The sequence below is a fragment of the Salmo salar genome, unplaced genomic scaffold, assembly GCF_905237065.1.
Source record: "Salmo salar unplaced genomic scaffold, Ssal_v3.1, whole genome shotgun sequence".
Lineage (NCBI taxonomy): Eukaryota > Metazoa > Chordata > Actinopteri > Salmoniformes > Salmonidae > Salmo > Salmo salar.
Window position 1 is genome coordinate 16879 of NW_025547976.1, and position 18515 is coordinate 35393.

Genomic DNA, 18515 nt, shown 5'->3' on the forward strand with positions numbered 1-18515 from the left:
GTGTCTGTAGGACCTCGTCCCTTCTACCTGACCATGACTCTATTCTATATCCTGTGTCTGTAGGACCTCATCCCTTCTACCTGACCATGGCTCTATTCTATATGACCTCATCCCTTCTACCTGACTATGACTCTATTCTATATCCTGTGTCTGTAGGACCTCATCCCTTCTACCTGACCATGACTCTATTCTATATCCTGTGTCTGTAGGACCTCATCCATTCTACCTGACCATGACTCTATTCTATATTCTGTGTCTGTAGGACCGCATCCCTTCTACCTGACCATGGCTCTATTCTATATGACCTCATCCCTTCTACCTGACCATGACTCTATTCTATATCCTGTGTCTGTACGGACCTCATCCCTTCTACCTGACCATGGCTCTATTCTATATGACCTCATCCCTTCTACCTGACTATGACTCTATTCTATATCCTGTGTCTGTAGGACCTCATCCATTCTACCTGACTATGACTCTATTCTATATCCTGTGTCTGTAGGACCTCATCCCTTCTACCTGACCATGACTCTATTCTATATCCTGTGTCTGTAGGACCTCATCCTTTCTACCTGACCATGACTCTATTCTATATCCTGTGTCTGTAGGACCTCATCCCTTCTACCTGACCATGATTCTATTCTATATCCTGTGTCTGTAGGACCTCATCCATTCTACCTGACCATGACTCTATTCTATATCCTGTGTCTGTAGGACCGCATCCCTTCTACCTGACCATGGCTCTATTCTATATGACCTCATCCCTTCTACCTGACTATGACTCTATTCTATATCCTGTGTCTGTAGGACCTCATCCCTTCTACCTGACCATGACTCTATTCTATATCCTGTGTCTGTAGGACCTCATCCCTTCTACCTGACCATGACTCTATTCTATATCCTGTGTCTGTAGGACCTCGTCCCTTCTACCTGACCATGACTCTATTCTATATCCTGTGTCTGTAGGACCTCGTCCCTTCTACCTGACCATGACTCTATTCTATATCCTGTGTCTGTACGGACCTCATCCCTTCTACCTGACCATGACTCTATATCCTGTGTTTGTAGGACCTCATCCTTTCTACCTGACCATGGCTCTATTCTATATCCTGTGTCTGTAGGACCTCATCCCTTCTACCTGACCATGACTCTATTCTATATCCTGTGTCTGTAGGACCTCATCCTTTCTACCTGACCATGACTCTATTCTATATCCTGTGTCTGTAGGACTTCATCCCTTCTACCTGACCATGACTCTATTCTATATCATGTGTCTGTAGGACCTCATCCCTTCTACCTGACCATGGCTCTATTCTATATCCTGTATCTGTAGGACTTCATCCCTTCTACCTTACCATGGCTCTATTCTATAACCTGTGTCTGTAGGACCTCATCCTTTCTACCTGACCATGACTCTATTCTATATCCTGTGTCTGTACGGACCTCATCCCTTCTACCTGACCATGACTCTATTCTATATCCTGTGTCTGTAGGACTTCATCCCTTCTACCTGACCATGACTCTATTCTATATCCTGTGTCTGTAGGACCTCATCCCTTCTACCTGACCATGGCTCTATTCTATATGACCTCATCCCTTCTACCTGACTATGACTCTATTCTATATCCTGTGTCTGTAGGACCTCATCCCTTCTACCTGACCATGACTCTATTCTATATCCTGTGTCTGTAGGACCTCATCCATTCTACCTGACCATGACTCTATTCTATATCCTGTGTCTGTAGGACCGCATCCCTTCTACCTGACCATGGCTCTATTCTATATGACCTCATCCCTTCTACCTGACTATGACTCTATTCTATATCCTGTGTCTGTAGGACCTCATCCCTTCTACCTGACCATGACTCTATTCTATATCCTGTGTCTGTACGGACCTCATCCCTTCTACCTGACCATGTCTCTATTCTATATGACCTCATCCCTTCTACCTGACTATGACTCTATTCTATATCCTGTGTCTGTAGGACCTCATCCCTTCTACCTGACCATGACTCTATTCTATATCCTGTGTCTGTAGGACCTCATCCATTCTACCTGACCATGACTCTATTCTATATCCTGTGTCTGTAGGACCTCATCCCTTCTACCTGACCATGGCTCTATTCTATATGACCTCATCCCTTCTACCTGACTATGACTCTATTCTATATCCTGTGTCTGTAGGACCTCATCCCTTCTACCTGACCATGACTCTATTCTATATCCTGTGTCTGTAGGACCTCATCCTTTCTACCTGACCATGACTCTATTCTATATCCTGTGTCTGTAGGACCTCATCCCTTCTACCTGACCATGATTCTATTCTATATCCTGTGTCTGTAGGACCTCATCCATTCTACCTGACCATGACTCTATTCTATATCCTGTGTCTGTAGGACCGCATCCCTTCTACCTGACCATGGCTCTATTCTATATGATCTCATCCCTTCTACCTGACTATGACTCTATTCTATATCCTGTGTCTGTAGGACCTCATCCCTTCTACCTGACCATGACTCTATTCTATATCCTGTGTCTGTACGGACCTCATCCTTTCTACCTGACCATGGCTCTATTCTATATGACCTCATCCCTTCTACCTGACTATGACTCTATTCTATATCCTGTGTCTGTAGGACCTCATCCCTTCTACCTGACCATGACTCTATTCTATATCCTGTGTCTGTAGGACCTCGTCCCTTCTACCTGACCATGACTCTATTCTATATCCTGTGTCTGTAGGACCTCATCCCTTCTACCTGACCATGGCTCTATTCTATATGACCTCATCCCTTCTACCTGACTATGACTCTATTCTATATCCTGTGTCTGTAGGACCTCATCCCTTCTACCTGACCATGACTCTATTCTATATCCTGTGTCTGTAGGACCTCATCCATTCTACCTGACCATGACTCTATTCTATATTCTGTGTCTGTAGGACCGCATCCCTTCTACCTGACCATGGCTCTATTCTATATGACCTCATCCCTTCTACCTGACTATGACTCTATTCTATATCCTGTGTCTGTAGGACCTCATCCCTTCTACCTGACCATGACTTTATTCTATATCCTGTGTCTGTACGGACCTCATCCCTTCTACCTGACCATGGCTCTATTCTATATGACCTCATCCCTTCTACCTGACTATGACTCTATTCTATATCCTGTGTCTGTAGGACCTCATCCATTCTACCTGACTATGACTCTATTCTATATCCTGTGTCTGTAGGACCTCATCCCTTCTACCTGACCATGACTCTATTCTATATCCTGTGTCTGTAGGACCTCATCCTTTCTACCTGACCATGACTCTATTCTATATCCTGTGTCTGTAGGACCTCATCCCTTCTACCTGACCATGATTCTATTCTATATCCTGTGTCTGTAGGACCTCATCCATTCTACCTGACCATGACTCTATTCTATATCCTGTGTCTGTAGGACCGCATCCCTTCTACCTGACCATGGCTCTATTCTATATGACCTCATCCCTTCTACCTGACTATGACTCTATTCTATATCCTGTGTCTGTAGGACCTCATCCCTTCTACCTGACCATGACTCTATTCTATATCCTGTGTCTGTACGGACCTCATCCCTTCTACCTGACCATGGCTCTATTCTATATGACCTCATCCCTTCTACCTGACTATGACTCTATTCTATATCCTGTGTCTGTAGGACCTCATCCCTTCTACCTGACCATGACTCTATTCTATATCCTGTGTCTGTAGGACCTCATCCCTTCTACCTGACCATGACTCTATTCTATATCCTGTGTCTGTAGGACCTCATCCCTTCTACCTGACCATGGCTCTATTCTATATGACCTCATCCCTTCTACCTGACCATGACTCTATTCTATATCCTGTGTCTGTAGGACCGCATCCCTTCTACCTGACCATGGCTCTATTCTATATGACCTCATCCCTTCTACCTGACTATGACTCTATTCTATATCCTGTGTCTGTAGGACCTCATCCCTTCTACCTGACCATGACTCTATTCTATATCCTGTGTCTGTACGGACCTCATCCCTTCTACCTGACCATGGCTCTATTCTATATGACCTCATCCCTTCTACCTGACTATGACTCTATTCTATATCCTGTGTCTGTAGGACCTCATCCCTTCTACCTGACCATGACTCTATTCTATATCCTGTGTCTGTAGGACCTCATCCTTTCTACCTGACCATGACTCTATTCTATATCCTGTGTCTGCAGGACCTCATCCCTTCTACCTGACCATGACTCTATTCTATATCCTGTGTCTGTACGGACCTCATCCCTTCTACCTGACCATGATTCTATTCTATATCCTGTGTCTGCACGGACCTCATCCCTTCTACCTGACCATGACTCTATATTCTGTGTTTGTAGGACCTCATCCTTTCTACCTGACCATGGCTCTATTCTATATCCTGTGTCTGTAGGACCTCATCCCTTCTACCTGACCATGACTCTATTCTATATCCTGTGTCTGTAGGACCTCGTCCCTTCTACCTGACCATGACTCTATTCTATATCCTGTGTCTGTAGGACCTCGTCCCTTCTACCTGACCATGACTCTATTCTATATCCTGTGTCTGTAACGGACCTCATCCTTTCTACCTGACCTTGGCTCTATTCTATATCTTGTGTCTGTAGGACCTCATCCCTTCTACCTGACCATGACTCTATTCTATATCCTGTGTCTGTAGGACCTCATCCCTTCTACCTGACCATGACTCTATTCTATATCATGTGTCTGTAGGACCTCATCCCTTCTTCCTGACCATGGCTCTATTCTATATCCTGTGTCTGTAGGACTTCATCCCTTCTACCTTACCATGGCTCTATTCTATATCCTGTGTCTGTAGGACCTCATCCTTTCTACCTGACCATGACTCTATTCTATATCCTGTGTCTGTACGGACCTCATCCCTTCTACCTGACCATGACTCTATTCTATATCCTGTGTCTGTAGGACTTCATCACTTCTACCTGACCATGACTCTATATCCTGTGTCTGTAGGACCTCATCCCTTCTACCTGACCATGGCTCTATTCTATATGACCTCATCCCTTCTACCTGACCATGACTCTATTCTATATCATGTGTCTGTAGGACCTCATCCCTTCTTCCTGACCATGGCTCTATTCTATATCCTGTGTCTGTAGGACTTCATCCCTTCTACCTTACCATGGCTCTATTCTATATCCTGTGTCTGTAGGACCTCATCCTTTCTACCTGACCATGACTCTATTCTATATCCTGTGTCTGTACGGACCTCATCCCTTCTACCTGACCATGACTCTATTCTATATCCTGTGTCTGTAGGACTTCATCCCTTCTACCTGACCATGACTCTATTCTATATCCTGTGTCTGTAGGACCTCATTCCTTCTACCTGACCATGGCTCTATTCTATATGACCTCATCCCTTCTACCTGACCATGACTCTATTCTATATCCTGTGTCTGTAGGGCCTCATCCCTTCTACCTGACCATGACTCTATTCTATATCCTGTGTCTGTAGGACCTCATCCCTTCTACCTGACCATGACTCTATTCTATATCCTGTGTCTGTAGGACCTCATCCATTCTACCTGACCATGACTCTATTCTATATCCTGTGTCTGTAGGACCTCATCCATTCTACCTGACCATGGCTCTATTCTATATGACCTCATCCCTTCTACCTGACTATGACTCTATTCTATATCCTGTCTCTGTAGGACCTCATCCCTTCTACCTGACCATGACTCTATTCTATATCCTGTGTCTGTAGGACCTCATCCTTTCTACCTGACCATGACTCTATTCTATATCCTGTGTCTGTAGGACCTCATCCCTTCTACCTGACCATGATTCTATTCTATATCCTGTGTCTGTAGGACCTCATCCATTCTACCTGACCATGACTCTATTCTATATCCTGTGTCTGTAGGACCTCATCCCTTCTACCTGACCATGGCTCTATTCTATATGACCTCATCCCTTCTACCTGACTATGACTCTATTCTATATCCTGTGTCTGTAGGACCTCATCCCTTCTACCTGACCATGACTCTATTCTATATCCTGTGTCTGTAGGACCTCATCCTTTCTACCTGACCATGACTCTATTCTATATCCTGTGTCTGTAGGACTTCATCCCTTCTACCTGACCATGACTCTATTCTATATCCTGTGTCTGTAGGAGCTGACTAACCTGTACGGGGCTCATCCCTTCTACCTGGCCATGGAGGAGGGAGGGACGGGGACAGCACATGGATTCTTCCTGCTCAACAGCAACGCTATGGGTCAGTGGCCACGTCCCATTACTACCATTACTACCTTTACTCTAGCTCCTGTTTATTTGGGACACGATGAGTCAAGAACTGGCCTATTCCATATCTTCCCCTTTTATTTTCAATATCTTGAATCTACGTTGATGTTTGAGTGATGTTATGTCGTCTTTATGGCGTGTTTATGAATGCTTTGTGAATGTTGGTTCTGCAGACGTGGCCCTCCAGCCGGGCCCTGCCATCACCTGGCGTACCATTGGTGGGATCCTGGACTTCTACGTCTTTCTGGGTCCCGATCCGGCCTCTGTGATTGGACAGTATTTGGAGGTCGTAGGTCAGTCTACAGAAAGACAAGGACCCTTTTCTTCCTCATATCCTTGAAGTCATCACTGTCTGACTCTCACCGTCATCTCTCTCAGGTTACCCCACCATGCCAGTCTACTGGGCGTTGGGGTACCATCTCTGTCGCTGGGGTTACGGAAGTAGCAATGCCACCTGGGACGTCGTCAAGAACATGAGGAATTATGGAATACCTCAGGTACGTTCCTCTGACTCACTTGGTGTGTGTTCACGGTTCTCTTCTGCATGTAACAGGGACTGTCTTCCTTGACAGGCAGGGAAATAACATTGTGTGTGTGTTGCAGGATGTGCAGTGGAATGATATAGACTACATGGACCGTTCTCTAGACTTCACCTTTGACCCCGCGGTCTTCTCGACCCTGCCTGACATGGTGAAAGACCTGCACAGCCACGGACAGCGCTATGTCATGATGCTGGTACGTTAACCCTCTCCTCCCCCCTCTAGGACCCAGGGGTGGGTATTAACCCTCTCCTCCCCCCTCTAGGACCCAGGGGTGGGTATTAACCCTCTCCTCCCCCCTCTAGGACCCAGGGGTGGGTATTAACCCTCTCCTCCCCCCTCTAGGACCCGGGGGTGTATTAACCCTGTAGGACCCGGGGGGGTGGTATTACCCCTTCCCGTTCGGTTCCCGATTATGGGATTGCTAGACAAGATACAACGTGCGAAATTCAAAACAGAATAAATCGAATAATTTACATTTCTCAAACAATCAACTATCTTACACCCTTTGAAAGATAAACATCTCCTTAATCTAACCACGTTGTCCGATTTCAAAAAGGCTTTACGGTGAAAGCATAAAGTTAGATTATGTTAGGACAGTACATTGAAAATAGCTGTGTGTAATGTTTTGTCAATGCAAAGACAGCGCGTCACCAAAAGCAGAAAACCAGCTAAAATGCAGCACTAACCTTTGACAATCTTCATCAGATGACACTCCTAGGACATTATCTTCTTGGGGCTATGTGGGACGCTAGCGTGCCACCCGTGGTGCACCCTATCAACAGCAGGTGCATTTCAAGAGCGGCAAATTTGAAACCAAATAAATGTCAAAATTCAAATTTTTCAAACATACAACTATCTTACACCCTTTGAAAGATAAACATCTCCTTAATCTAACCACGTTGTCCGATTTCAAAAAGGTTTTACGGCGAAAGCATAAAGTTAGATTATGTTAGGAGAGTACATTGACAATAGATGTGTGTAATGTTTTGTCAATTCAAAGACAGGGTCACCAAAACCATAAAACCAGCTAAAATGATGCACTAACCTTTTACAATCTCCATCAGATGACACTCCTAGGACATTATGTTAGACAATGCATGCATTTTTAGTTCTATCAAGTTCATATTTATATCCAAAAACAGCGTTTTACTATGGCATTGATGTTGAGGAAATCGTTTCCCTCCAATAACCGGCAGTCAAGTCAGCACCACAAATTAAATAATTAAAATTAGAAAACATTGGTAAAATATTATATTGTCATTTAAAGAATTATAGATTTACATCTCTTGAACGCAATCCACTTGCCAGATTTAAAAATAACCTTACTGGGAAATCACACTTTGCAATAATCTGAGCACTGCGCCCAGAAAAATATGCTTTGCTATACAGACAAACGGCCATGTTGGAGAGATCGAAAATACTATGTAAATAATCCATTACCTTTGATTCTCTTCATCAGATGTCACTTCCGGAATCCCAGGTCCATAACGAATGTAGTTTTGTTCAAAAAAGCTCATCATTTATATCCAAAAAGATCCGTGTTGTTAGCACATGATCTAAGCCAGCCGGACTTCTCGTCATGAACGAGGGGAAAAATATATTTACGTTCGTTCAAACATGTCAAACGTTGTATAGCATAAATCATTAGGGCCTTTTTAACCAGAACATGAATAATATTCAAGGTGGACGAATGCATTCTCTTTTAAAACGTTTTGGAACGAGGGTACCCAACATGACCTCGCGCCAGAGTCTAATCGGCCATCACCGTTCCAAGGCTCTTGTTCGGTCAGATCTCATAGTAGAAGATTCAAAACACTTTGTAAAGGCTGGTGACATCTAGTGGAAGCAATAGGAAGTGCCAAAACATTAATCAGCCCCTGTGTGTTTCAATGGCATAGGCTTAAAGGTAATTCAACACATCAGGTATCCACTTCCTGTCAGAAAATGTCTCAGGGTTTTGCCTGCCAAATGAGTTCTGTTATACTCACAGACACCATTCAAACAGTTTTAGAAACTTTAGGGTGTTTTCTATCCATATATAATACGTATATGCATATTCTAGTTACTGGGTAGGATTAGTTAACCAGATTAAATCGGGTACGTTTTTTATCCAGCCGTGAAAATACTGCCCCCTGGTTATTAACCCTGTAGGACCCGGGGGTATTAACCCTGTAGGACCCGGGGGGTGTATTAACCCTGTAGGACCCGGGGGGGGTGGGTGTATTAACCCTGTAGGACCCGTGGGGGGGGGGGTATTAACCCTGTAGGACCCGGGGGTATTAACCCTGTTGGACCCGGGGGTGTGTGTCATTTTAATTGAAGAAATCTGTTCCCAAGTATTTCTACACATAAACAGACAAGGTTTGAAATATTTGTTTTAGTCATATTATATATGTTTGGGCTTCTTGCGGTCAATTTGCAGTCTACAAATGATTTGTAAATTTGTTCCAGCCCCCAGCTGAAACCCTCTCCTCCCTCTACAGGACCCAGGTATCAGTAGTGTCCAGTGTTAACCCTCTCCTCCCCCTACAGGACCCAGGTATCAGTAGTGTCCAGTGTTAACCCTCTCCTCCCCCTACAGGACCCAGGTATCAGTAGTGTCCAGTGTTAACCCTCTCCTCCCCCTACAGGACCCAGGTATCAGTAGTGTCCAGTGTTAACCCTCTCCTCCCCCTACAGGACCCAGGGATCAGTAGTGTCCAGTGTTAACCCTCTCCTCCCCCTACAGGACCCAGGTATCAGTAGTGTCCAGTGTTAACCCTCTCCTCCCTCTACAGGACCCAGGTATCAGCAGTGTCCAGCCAGAAGGAGAGTACTGGCCGTATGACGAAGGTCTGAGGAGAGGAGTCTTCATCAACCACACAGATGGAAGCACACTCATCGGGAAGGTAAGGACCTCTAAAGGTTCCAATCCAAGGTTCTGTGGACATTCTTTATGTTTGGTACTTACTCACACCTAGAGGTTAGAGAGAGAGATGGACCAGCAGCTGGAGGTCTCCTAGAGGTTAGAGAGAGAGATGGACCAGCAGCTGGAGGTCTCCTAGAGGTTAGAGAGAGAGATGGACCAGCAGCTGGAGGTCTCCTAGAGGTTAGAGAGAGAGATGGACCAGCAGCTGGAGTTCTCCTAGAGGTTAGAGAGAGAGATGGACCAGCAGCTGGAGGTCTCCTAGAGGTTAGAGAGAGAGATGGACCAGCAGCTGGAGGACTCCTAGAGGTTAGAGAGAGAGATGGACCAGCAGCTGGAGGTCTCCTAGAGGTTAGAGAGAGAGATGGACCAGCAGCTGGAGGTCTCCTAGAGGTTAGAGAGAGAGATGGACCAGCAGCTGGAGGACTCCTAGAGGTTAGAGAGAGAGATGGACCAGCAGCTGGAGGACTCCTAGAGGTTAGAGAGAGATGGACCAGCAGCTGGAGGACTCCTAGAGGTTAGAGAGAGATGGACCAGCAGCTGGAGGACTCCTAGAGGTTAGAGAGAGATGGACCAGCAGCTGGAGGTCTCCTAGAGGTTAGAGAGAGAGATGGACCAGCAGCTGGAGGACTCCTAGAGGTTAGAGAGAGAGATGGACCAGCAGCTGGAGGTCTCCTAGAGGTTAGAGAGAGAGATGGACCAGCAGCTGGAGGTCTCCTAGAGGTTAGAGAGAGATGGACCAGCAGCTGGAGGTCTCCTAGAGGTTAGAGAGAGATGGACCAGCAGCTGGAGGACTCCTAGAGGTTAGAGAGAGAGATGGACCAGCAGCTGGAGGACTCCTAGAGGTTAGAGAGAGAGATGGACCAGCAGCTGGAGGTCTCCTAGAGGTTAGAGAGAGATGGACCAGCAGCTGGAGGTCTCCTAGAGGTTAGAGAGAGAGATGGACCAGCAATTGGAGGACTCCTAGAGGTTAGAGAGAGATGGACCAGCAGCTGGAGGTCTCCTAGAGGTTAGAGAGAGATGGACCAGCAGCTGGAGGTCTCCTAGAGGTTAGAGAGAGATGGACCAGCAGCTGGAGGACTCCTAGAGGTTAGAGAGAGATGGACCAGCAGCTGGAGGTCTCCTAGAGGTTAGAGAGAGAGATGGACCAGCAGCTGGAGGACTCCTAGAGGTTAGAGAGAGAGATGGACCAGCAGCTGGAGGTCTCCTAGAGGTTAGAGAGAGAGATGGACCAGCAGCTGGAGGTCTCCTAGAGGTTAGAGAGAGAGATGGACCAGCAGCTGGAGGTCTCCTAGAGGTTAGAGAGAGAGATGGACCAGCAGCTGGAGGACTCCTAGAGGTTAGAGAGAGATGGACCAGCAGCTGGAGGACTCCTAGAGGTTAGAGAGAGATGGACCAGCAGCTGGAGGACTCCTAGAGGTTAGAGAGAGAGATGGACCAGCAGCTGGAGGACTCCTAGAGGTTAGAGAGAGATGGACCAGCAGCTGGAGGTCTCCTAGAGGTTAGAGAGAGAGATGGACCAGCAGCTGGAGGACTCCTAGAGGTTAGAGAGAGATGGACCAGCAGCTGGAGGTCTCCTAGAGGTTAGAGAGAGAGATGGACCAGCAGCTGGAGGTCTCCTAGAGGTTAGAGAGAGATGGACCAGCAGCTGGAGGTCTCCTAGAGGTTAGAGAGAGAGATGGACCAGCAGCTGGAGGTCTCCTAGAGGTTAGAGAGAGAGATGGACCAGCAGCTGGAGGTCTCCTAGAGGTTAGAGAGAGAGATGGACCAGCAGCTGGAGGTCTCCTAGAGGTTAGAGAGAGAGATGGACCAGCAGCTGGAGGTCTCCTAGAGGTTAGAGAGAGAGATGGACCAGCAGCTGGAGGTCTCCTAGAGGTTAGAGAGAGATGGACCAGCAGCTGGAGGTCTCCTAGAGGTTAGAGAGAGAGATGGACCAGCAGCTGGAGGTCTCCTAGAGGTTAGAGAGAGAGATGGACCAGCAGCTGGAGGTCTCCTAGAGGTTAGAGAGAGAGATGGACCAGCAGCTGGAGGTCTCCTAGAGGTTAGAGAGAGAGATGGACCAGCAGCTGGAGGTCTCCTAGAGGTTAGAGAGAGAGATGGACCAGCAGCTGGAGGACTCCTAGAGGTTAGAGAGAGATGGACCAGCAGCTGGAGGTCTCCTAGAGGTTAGAGAGAGAGATGGACCAGCAGCTGGAGGTCTCCCTAGAGGTTAGAGAGAGAGATGGACCAGCAGCTGGAGGTCTCCTAGAGGTTAGAGAGAGAGATGGACCAGCAGCTGGAGGTCTCCTAGAGGTTAGAGAGAGAGATGGACCAGCAGCTGGAGGACTCCTAGAGGTTAGAGAGAGAGATGGACCAGCAGCTGGAGGTCTCCTAGAGGTTAGAGAGAGATGGACCAGCAGCTGGAGGACTCCTAGAGGTTAGAGAGAGAGATGGACCAGCAGCTGGAGGTCTCCTAGAGGTTAGAGAGAGATGGACCAGCAGCTGGAGGACTCCTAGAGGTTAGAGAGAGAGATGGACCAGCAGCTGGAGGACTCCTAGAGGTTAGAGAGAGAGATGGACCAGCAGCTGGAGGTCTCCTAGAGGTTAGAGAGAGATGGACCAGCAGCTGGAGGACTCCTAGAGGTTAGAGAGAGAGATGGACCAGCAGCTGGAGGTCTCCTAGAGGTTAGAGAGAGATGGACCAGCAGCTGGAGGACTCCTAGAGGTTAGAGAGAGAGATGGACCAGCAGCTGGAGGAAGTGGGCTGGCAGCTACATGCCATATCCTGCCTGCAGTTGTGCCCTTGAGCAAGACCATTAACCTATAAAACGGCTTACTGTGCCTGCCCTCTGCCCCAGCCTCTTTAACCTGTGTTTGTTTCTGTGGGATAAGCAGAAGGCACATTGCTGTTGATCAATAAAGTCAACTACCTCTCTTTTACCTTGCCCTCTCTCTCTCTCTCCTCTCCTATGTTGTTCATCTCTCTCAGGTGTGGCCAGGTCTGACAGCGTTTCCTGATTTCTCTGATGATGTGACCCATGAGTGGTGGTATGACAATCTCAAGAGGTTCCACGACAAAGTTCCCTTCGATGGACTCTGGATCGTACGTAAGAGTGTGTGTGTGTGTGTGTGTGTGTGCTGTCGTCTAACCATGTGCGTGCTTTCCTGTTTCAGTCTGGAATCAGATATTGTGAACGGCTTTGCCCTCTGACCCTTCTCACTTCCTGCCTAGGACATGAACGAGCCATCTAGCTTCGTGGACGGGTCGACCGTTGGTTGTCCTGACACCGAGCTGGAGAACCCTCCTTACACACCTGGTGAGAGACACACACCTCTCTCACCTTGCTCTCTTTCTCTCTCGCCTCTCTCTCTCACCTCTCGTTCTCCCTCCTCTCTTTCTCTCACCTCTCTCTCCCTCTCCTCCCTCCATGGTCTTCCCTGTGGCTCAGTTGGTAGAGCATGGTGTGTGCAACGCCAGGGTTGTGGGTTCGATTCCCACGGGGGGCCAGTGCATTCACTACTGTAAGTCGCTCTGGATAAGAGCGTCTGCTAAATGACTAAAATGTAAATGTCTCTCTCTCTCTCTCTCTCTAGGTATATTAGGAGGGTTGTTGAGGGCTAAGACTCTGTGTGCCTCTTCTGTCCAGAAGACCTCGTCTCACTACAACATGCACAGCCTGTATGGACTTCTAGAAGCTAAGGCCTCGGCATGGTCAGTACGACACATACTCACTCTTTCACTGACTCACTTTCACTTTTAACTTCTCTATGGTCGGGGGCAGTATTTTGACATCCGGATGAAAGGCGTGCCCAAATTAAACTTCCTTCTACTCAGGCTCAGAAGGTAGGATATGCATATTATTAGTAGATTTGTATAGAAAACACTGTAGTTTCTAGAACTGTTTGAATGATGTCTGTGAGTATAACATAACTCATATGGCAGTCAAAAACCTGCGATAAATCCAACCAGGAAGTGTGGAAATCTGAGGTTTGTAGTTTTTCAAGTGATTGCATATACAGTGACTTAGGGTTCATTTTGCACTTCCTAAGGCTTCCACTAGATGTCAACAGTCTTTAGAACGTTGTTTCATGCTTCTACTGTGAATGGGGAGAGAATAAGAGGTCCTGGAGTCAGATGACTGAGAGAATGACATGAGCTCAGAGGCGCGCTCACATGAGCCTTAGCTGTGTTCCTTTTCTTTTCTGAAGACATTGGAATTGTCCGGTTGGAATATTACTGAAGATTTATGTTAAAAACATCCTAAAGATTGATGCTATACATCGTTTGACATATTTCTACGAACGTAAATATAACTTTTTTTGACTTTTCTTTGTGACATTTTGCATGCGCTTCCTGCATTTGGAGTAGTGGACTGAACGCGCAAACAAAAAGGAGGTATTTGGACACAAATGATGGACTTTATCGAACAAAACAAACACCTGGGAGTGCATTCTGATGAAGATCATCAAAGGTAAGTGAATATTTCTAATATTATTTCAGAGTTTTGTTGACTCCACAAAATGGCGGGTTTGGTTTCGTGTCTGAACACTGTACTCAGATTGTTGCAAAGTGTGCTTTCGCAGTTTTTTTTGCAATCTGACACAGCGGTTGCATTAAGGAGAAGTGTATCTATAATTCTTTGAATAACATTTTAATATTTTATCAATGTTTATGATGAGTATTTCTGTAAATTGATGTGCTCATTCACCGGAGGTTTTGGGAGGCAAAACATTTCTGAACATTACACGCCAATGTAAAATGGGGTTTATGGATATAAATATGAACTTTATCGAACAAAACATACATGTATTGTGTAACATAAAGTCCTATGAGTGCCATCTGATGAAGATCATCAAAGGTTAGTGATTAATTTTAGCTGTATTTCTGTTTTTTGTGACGCCTCTCCTTGCTTGGAAAATGGCTGTGGTTTTTCTTGTTTAGGTGCTGTCCTAACATAATCTACTGCTATGCTTTCGCCGTAAAGCCTTTTTGAAATCGGACAATGTGGTTACATTAAGGAGAAGTGTATGTTTGAGAAATGTCAATTATGAGATTTTTGTTGTTTTGAATTTGCTGCCCTGCTATTTCACTGGCTGTTGAATAGTGTGTCCTGCAGGTGGGTTAGCGTCCCACATACCCCAGAGAGGTTAAAGATGTGACCGACACACCACCTAAGACGTGACCGACACGCCACCTAACTTGGATACAGTCAGACGTGACCGACACGCCACCTAACTTGGATACAGTCAGACGTGACCGACACGCCACCTAACTTGGATGCATTTGAGTTTTCTTTGACGGCCCAATACCAATGTTTTCTCTTCTCCCTCCCCAGTGCCCTGAAGCGTATGTTGGGGAAGAGAGCGTTTGTGATCTCTCGCTCCACCTTCCCCAGTCAAGGCCAATACTCTGGACACTGGCTAGGAGACAACAGGAGTCACTGGAAAGACATGTACACCTCGATAGCAGGTACACACACACACACTCACACTAGGGCTGGGTGATATGGCCAAAATATCTTATCCGGATATTTGTTATTTTTGACAGTATTTGATGTTTCTGCATGATGAAAGTTGTAAATATGTTTTTTGAGTAGTACAGGACCATTCTCCATTCTGATGGTTTTCTACTCAACCAAACTAGGACTAAACTGACAGTAACGTTGTTAAAATGGATACAACTTTTCATTTCTTTAGGACTGTAGCAAAATACCTTTTATATAGATGGTATTGTCAAAAGAGCTAATGATGAGGCTATTAGGTTCTGTTCTAGGCTTTGTATCAGACCGTCTGTCTCTCTATCTCTCTCTCTCCATCTCTCGAGGTCACATGGAACTAGGCCTGGTGTCTATCTAGAGGTCACATGGAACTAGGCCTGGTATCTAATCATGTCTATCTAGAGGTCACATGGAACTAGGCCTGGTATCTAATCATCTCTCTAGAGGTCACATGGAACTCGGCCTGGTATCTAATCATCTCTCTCTAGAGGTCACATGGACCTAGGCCTGGTATCTAATCATCTCTCTCTAGAGGTCACATGGAACTAGGCCTGGTATCTAATCATCTCTCTCTAGAGGTCACATGGAACTAGGCCTGGTATCTAATCATCTCTCTCTAGAGGTCACATGGAACTAGGCCTGGTATCTAATCATCTCTCTCTAGAGGTCACATGGAACTAGGCCTGGTATCTAATCATGTCTATCTAGAGGTCACATGGAACTAGGCCTGGTATCTAATCATCTCTCTCTAGAGGTCACATGGAACTAGGCCTGGTATCTAATCATGTCTATCTAGAGGTCACATGGAACTAGGCCTGGTATCTAATCATCTCTCTCTAGAGGTCACATGGAACTAGGCCTGGTATCTAATCATCTCTCTAGAGGTCACATGGAACTAGGGCTGGTATCTAATCATCTCTCTCTAGAGGTCACATGGAACTAGGCCTGGTATCTAATCATGTCTCATCTCAATCCCTCTCCCTCCCTCCCCCTCCAGGTATGTTAACCTTTAACCTCCTGGGTGTTCCCCTGGTGGGGGCGGATGTCTGTGGCTTCAGTGACCAGACTGAGGAGGAGCTGTGTGTACGCTGGACTCAGCTAGGAGCCTTCTACCCTTTCACACGCAACCACAACTCTATCGACCAGAAGGTAAGGCCCCCAATGTGGCCCTGACACACTGTCATTGAAAAGTCATTTTATCTGTATTTTCTGTGTGCTCTGCGTCTCTGTGTCTCTCTCCTCCCAGCCTCAGGACCCTCCAGCGTTCAGCCCTCTAGCCCGTTCAGCCATGAAACAGTCTCTCCTGCTACGCTACTCTCTCTTCCCTCTGCTCTACACACTGTTCCACCGTGCACACACACACGGACACACTGTCGCTCGCCCTCTGCTGTTCGAGTGAGTTCCAGCACACACACTGGGACACACACACACACAATTACTACACATGTTGTGTTCTTCTATTGTCATGGAGACCTAAAATGAATTTCTATTCCATATCCTATTTTCCCTAACCTTAATTATAAACTGGGTGGTTCGAGCCCTGAATGCTGACAGCCGTGTTATATCAGACCATATACCACGGGGTATGACAAAACATGTATATTTACTGTTCTAATTTCATTGGGAACCCGTTTATAATATCAATAAGGCACCTCGGAGGATCCGGCCCACTGCGTCGTGCCTGGACACAGTTCTTAGCCGTGGTATATTGGTCATATACCACACCCCCTCAGGCCTTAATTGTAACCCTAAACCTAATCCCTAAGTTTAAAATGGCCTTTGTCCTCATGGGGATGTGGGAAATGTCTCTACAAGGGAGAATTTTCCTTGTTTCACTATCCTTGTGGGGGATTTTAGGTCCCCACAAGGATAGAAGAACCAACACACACACACAAGGATAGAAGAACCAACACACACACACAAGGATAGAAGAACCAACACACACACACAAGGATAGAAGAACCAACACACACACACAAGGATAGAAGAACCAACACACACACACAAGGATAGAAGAACCAACACACACACACAAGGATAGAAGAACCAACACACACACACAAGGATAGAAGAACCAACACACACACACAAGGATAGAAGAACCAACACAAAGACACACAGAGCTCTTTCAGGATGTTCCTGACCAATGTGTGTTCATATTTTTAGGTTCCCCAAGGATGTGAGAACGTATGGGATAGACAGACAGTTCCTATGGGGGAAGAGTTTGATGGTGACACCAGTATTAGATCCAGGTGTGGACTTTGTTGTGGGCTACTTCCCTCAGGGTCTCTGGTACGACTACTACACGGTAAGAACCCAGCTATATATATATATATATATATTAACTATACATAACCCTAACCCCAGGTCTCTGGTACGACTACTACACGGTAAGAACACAGCTATATATATTAACTATACATAACCCTAACCCCAGGACTCTGGTACGACTACTACACGGTAAGAACACAGCTATATATATTAACTATACATAACCCTTAATAACCCTAACCCCAGGACTCTGCTACCTCTACTACACGGTAAGAACACAGCTATATATATTAACTATACATAACCCTTAATAACCCTAACCCCAGGACTCTGGTACGACTACTACACGGTAAGAACACAGCTATATATATTAACTATACATAACCCTTAATAACCCTAACCCCAGGACTCTGGTACCTCTACTACACGGTAAGAACACAGCTATATATATTAACTATACATAACCCTTAATAACCCTAACCCCAGGACTCTGGTACCTCTACTACACGGTAAGAACACAGCTATATATATTAACTATACATAACCCTTAATAACCCTAACCCCAGGACTCTGGTACCTCTACTACACGGTAAGAACACAGCTATATATATTAACTATACATAACCCTTAATAACCCTAACCCCAGGACTCTGGTACCTCTACTACACGGTAAGAACACAGCTATATATATTAACTATACATAACCCTTAATAACCCTAACCCCAGGACTCTGGTACCTCTACTACACGGTAAGAACACAGCTATATATATATTAACTATACATAACCCTAACCCCAGGACTCTGCTACCTCTACTATACGCTAAGAACACAGCTATATATATTAACTATACATAACCCGTAATAACCCTAACCCCAGGACTCTGGTACCTCTACTACACGGTAAGAACCCAGCTATATATATTAACTATACATAACCCTTAATAACCCTAACCCCAGGACTCTGGTACCTCTACTATACGCTAAGAACACAGCTATATATA

General features: G+C 45.9%; 1 protein-coding gene across 1 annotated transcript; it reads left to right on the forward strand.

The window, feature by feature from the left end:
* Positions 1-4362: 4362 nt before the first annotated feature.
* LOC123732548 (lysosomal alpha-glucosidase) lies at positions 4363-17572 on the forward strand (the record flags this gene model as incomplete). The annotated part of the gene is made up of 13 exons (XM_045711764.1): positions 4363-4383; positions 6190-6292; positions 6492-6611; positions 6697-6815; positions 6922-7053; positions 9638-9748; positions 12734-12847; positions 12977-13061; positions 13339-13456; positions 15081-15214; positions 16240-16391; positions 16489-16637; positions 17409-17572. Coding segments are annotated over exons 1-13 (1522 nt in total), but the record flags the coding sequence as incomplete, so codon positions are not given.
* Positions 17573-18515: the final 943 nt, after the last annotated feature.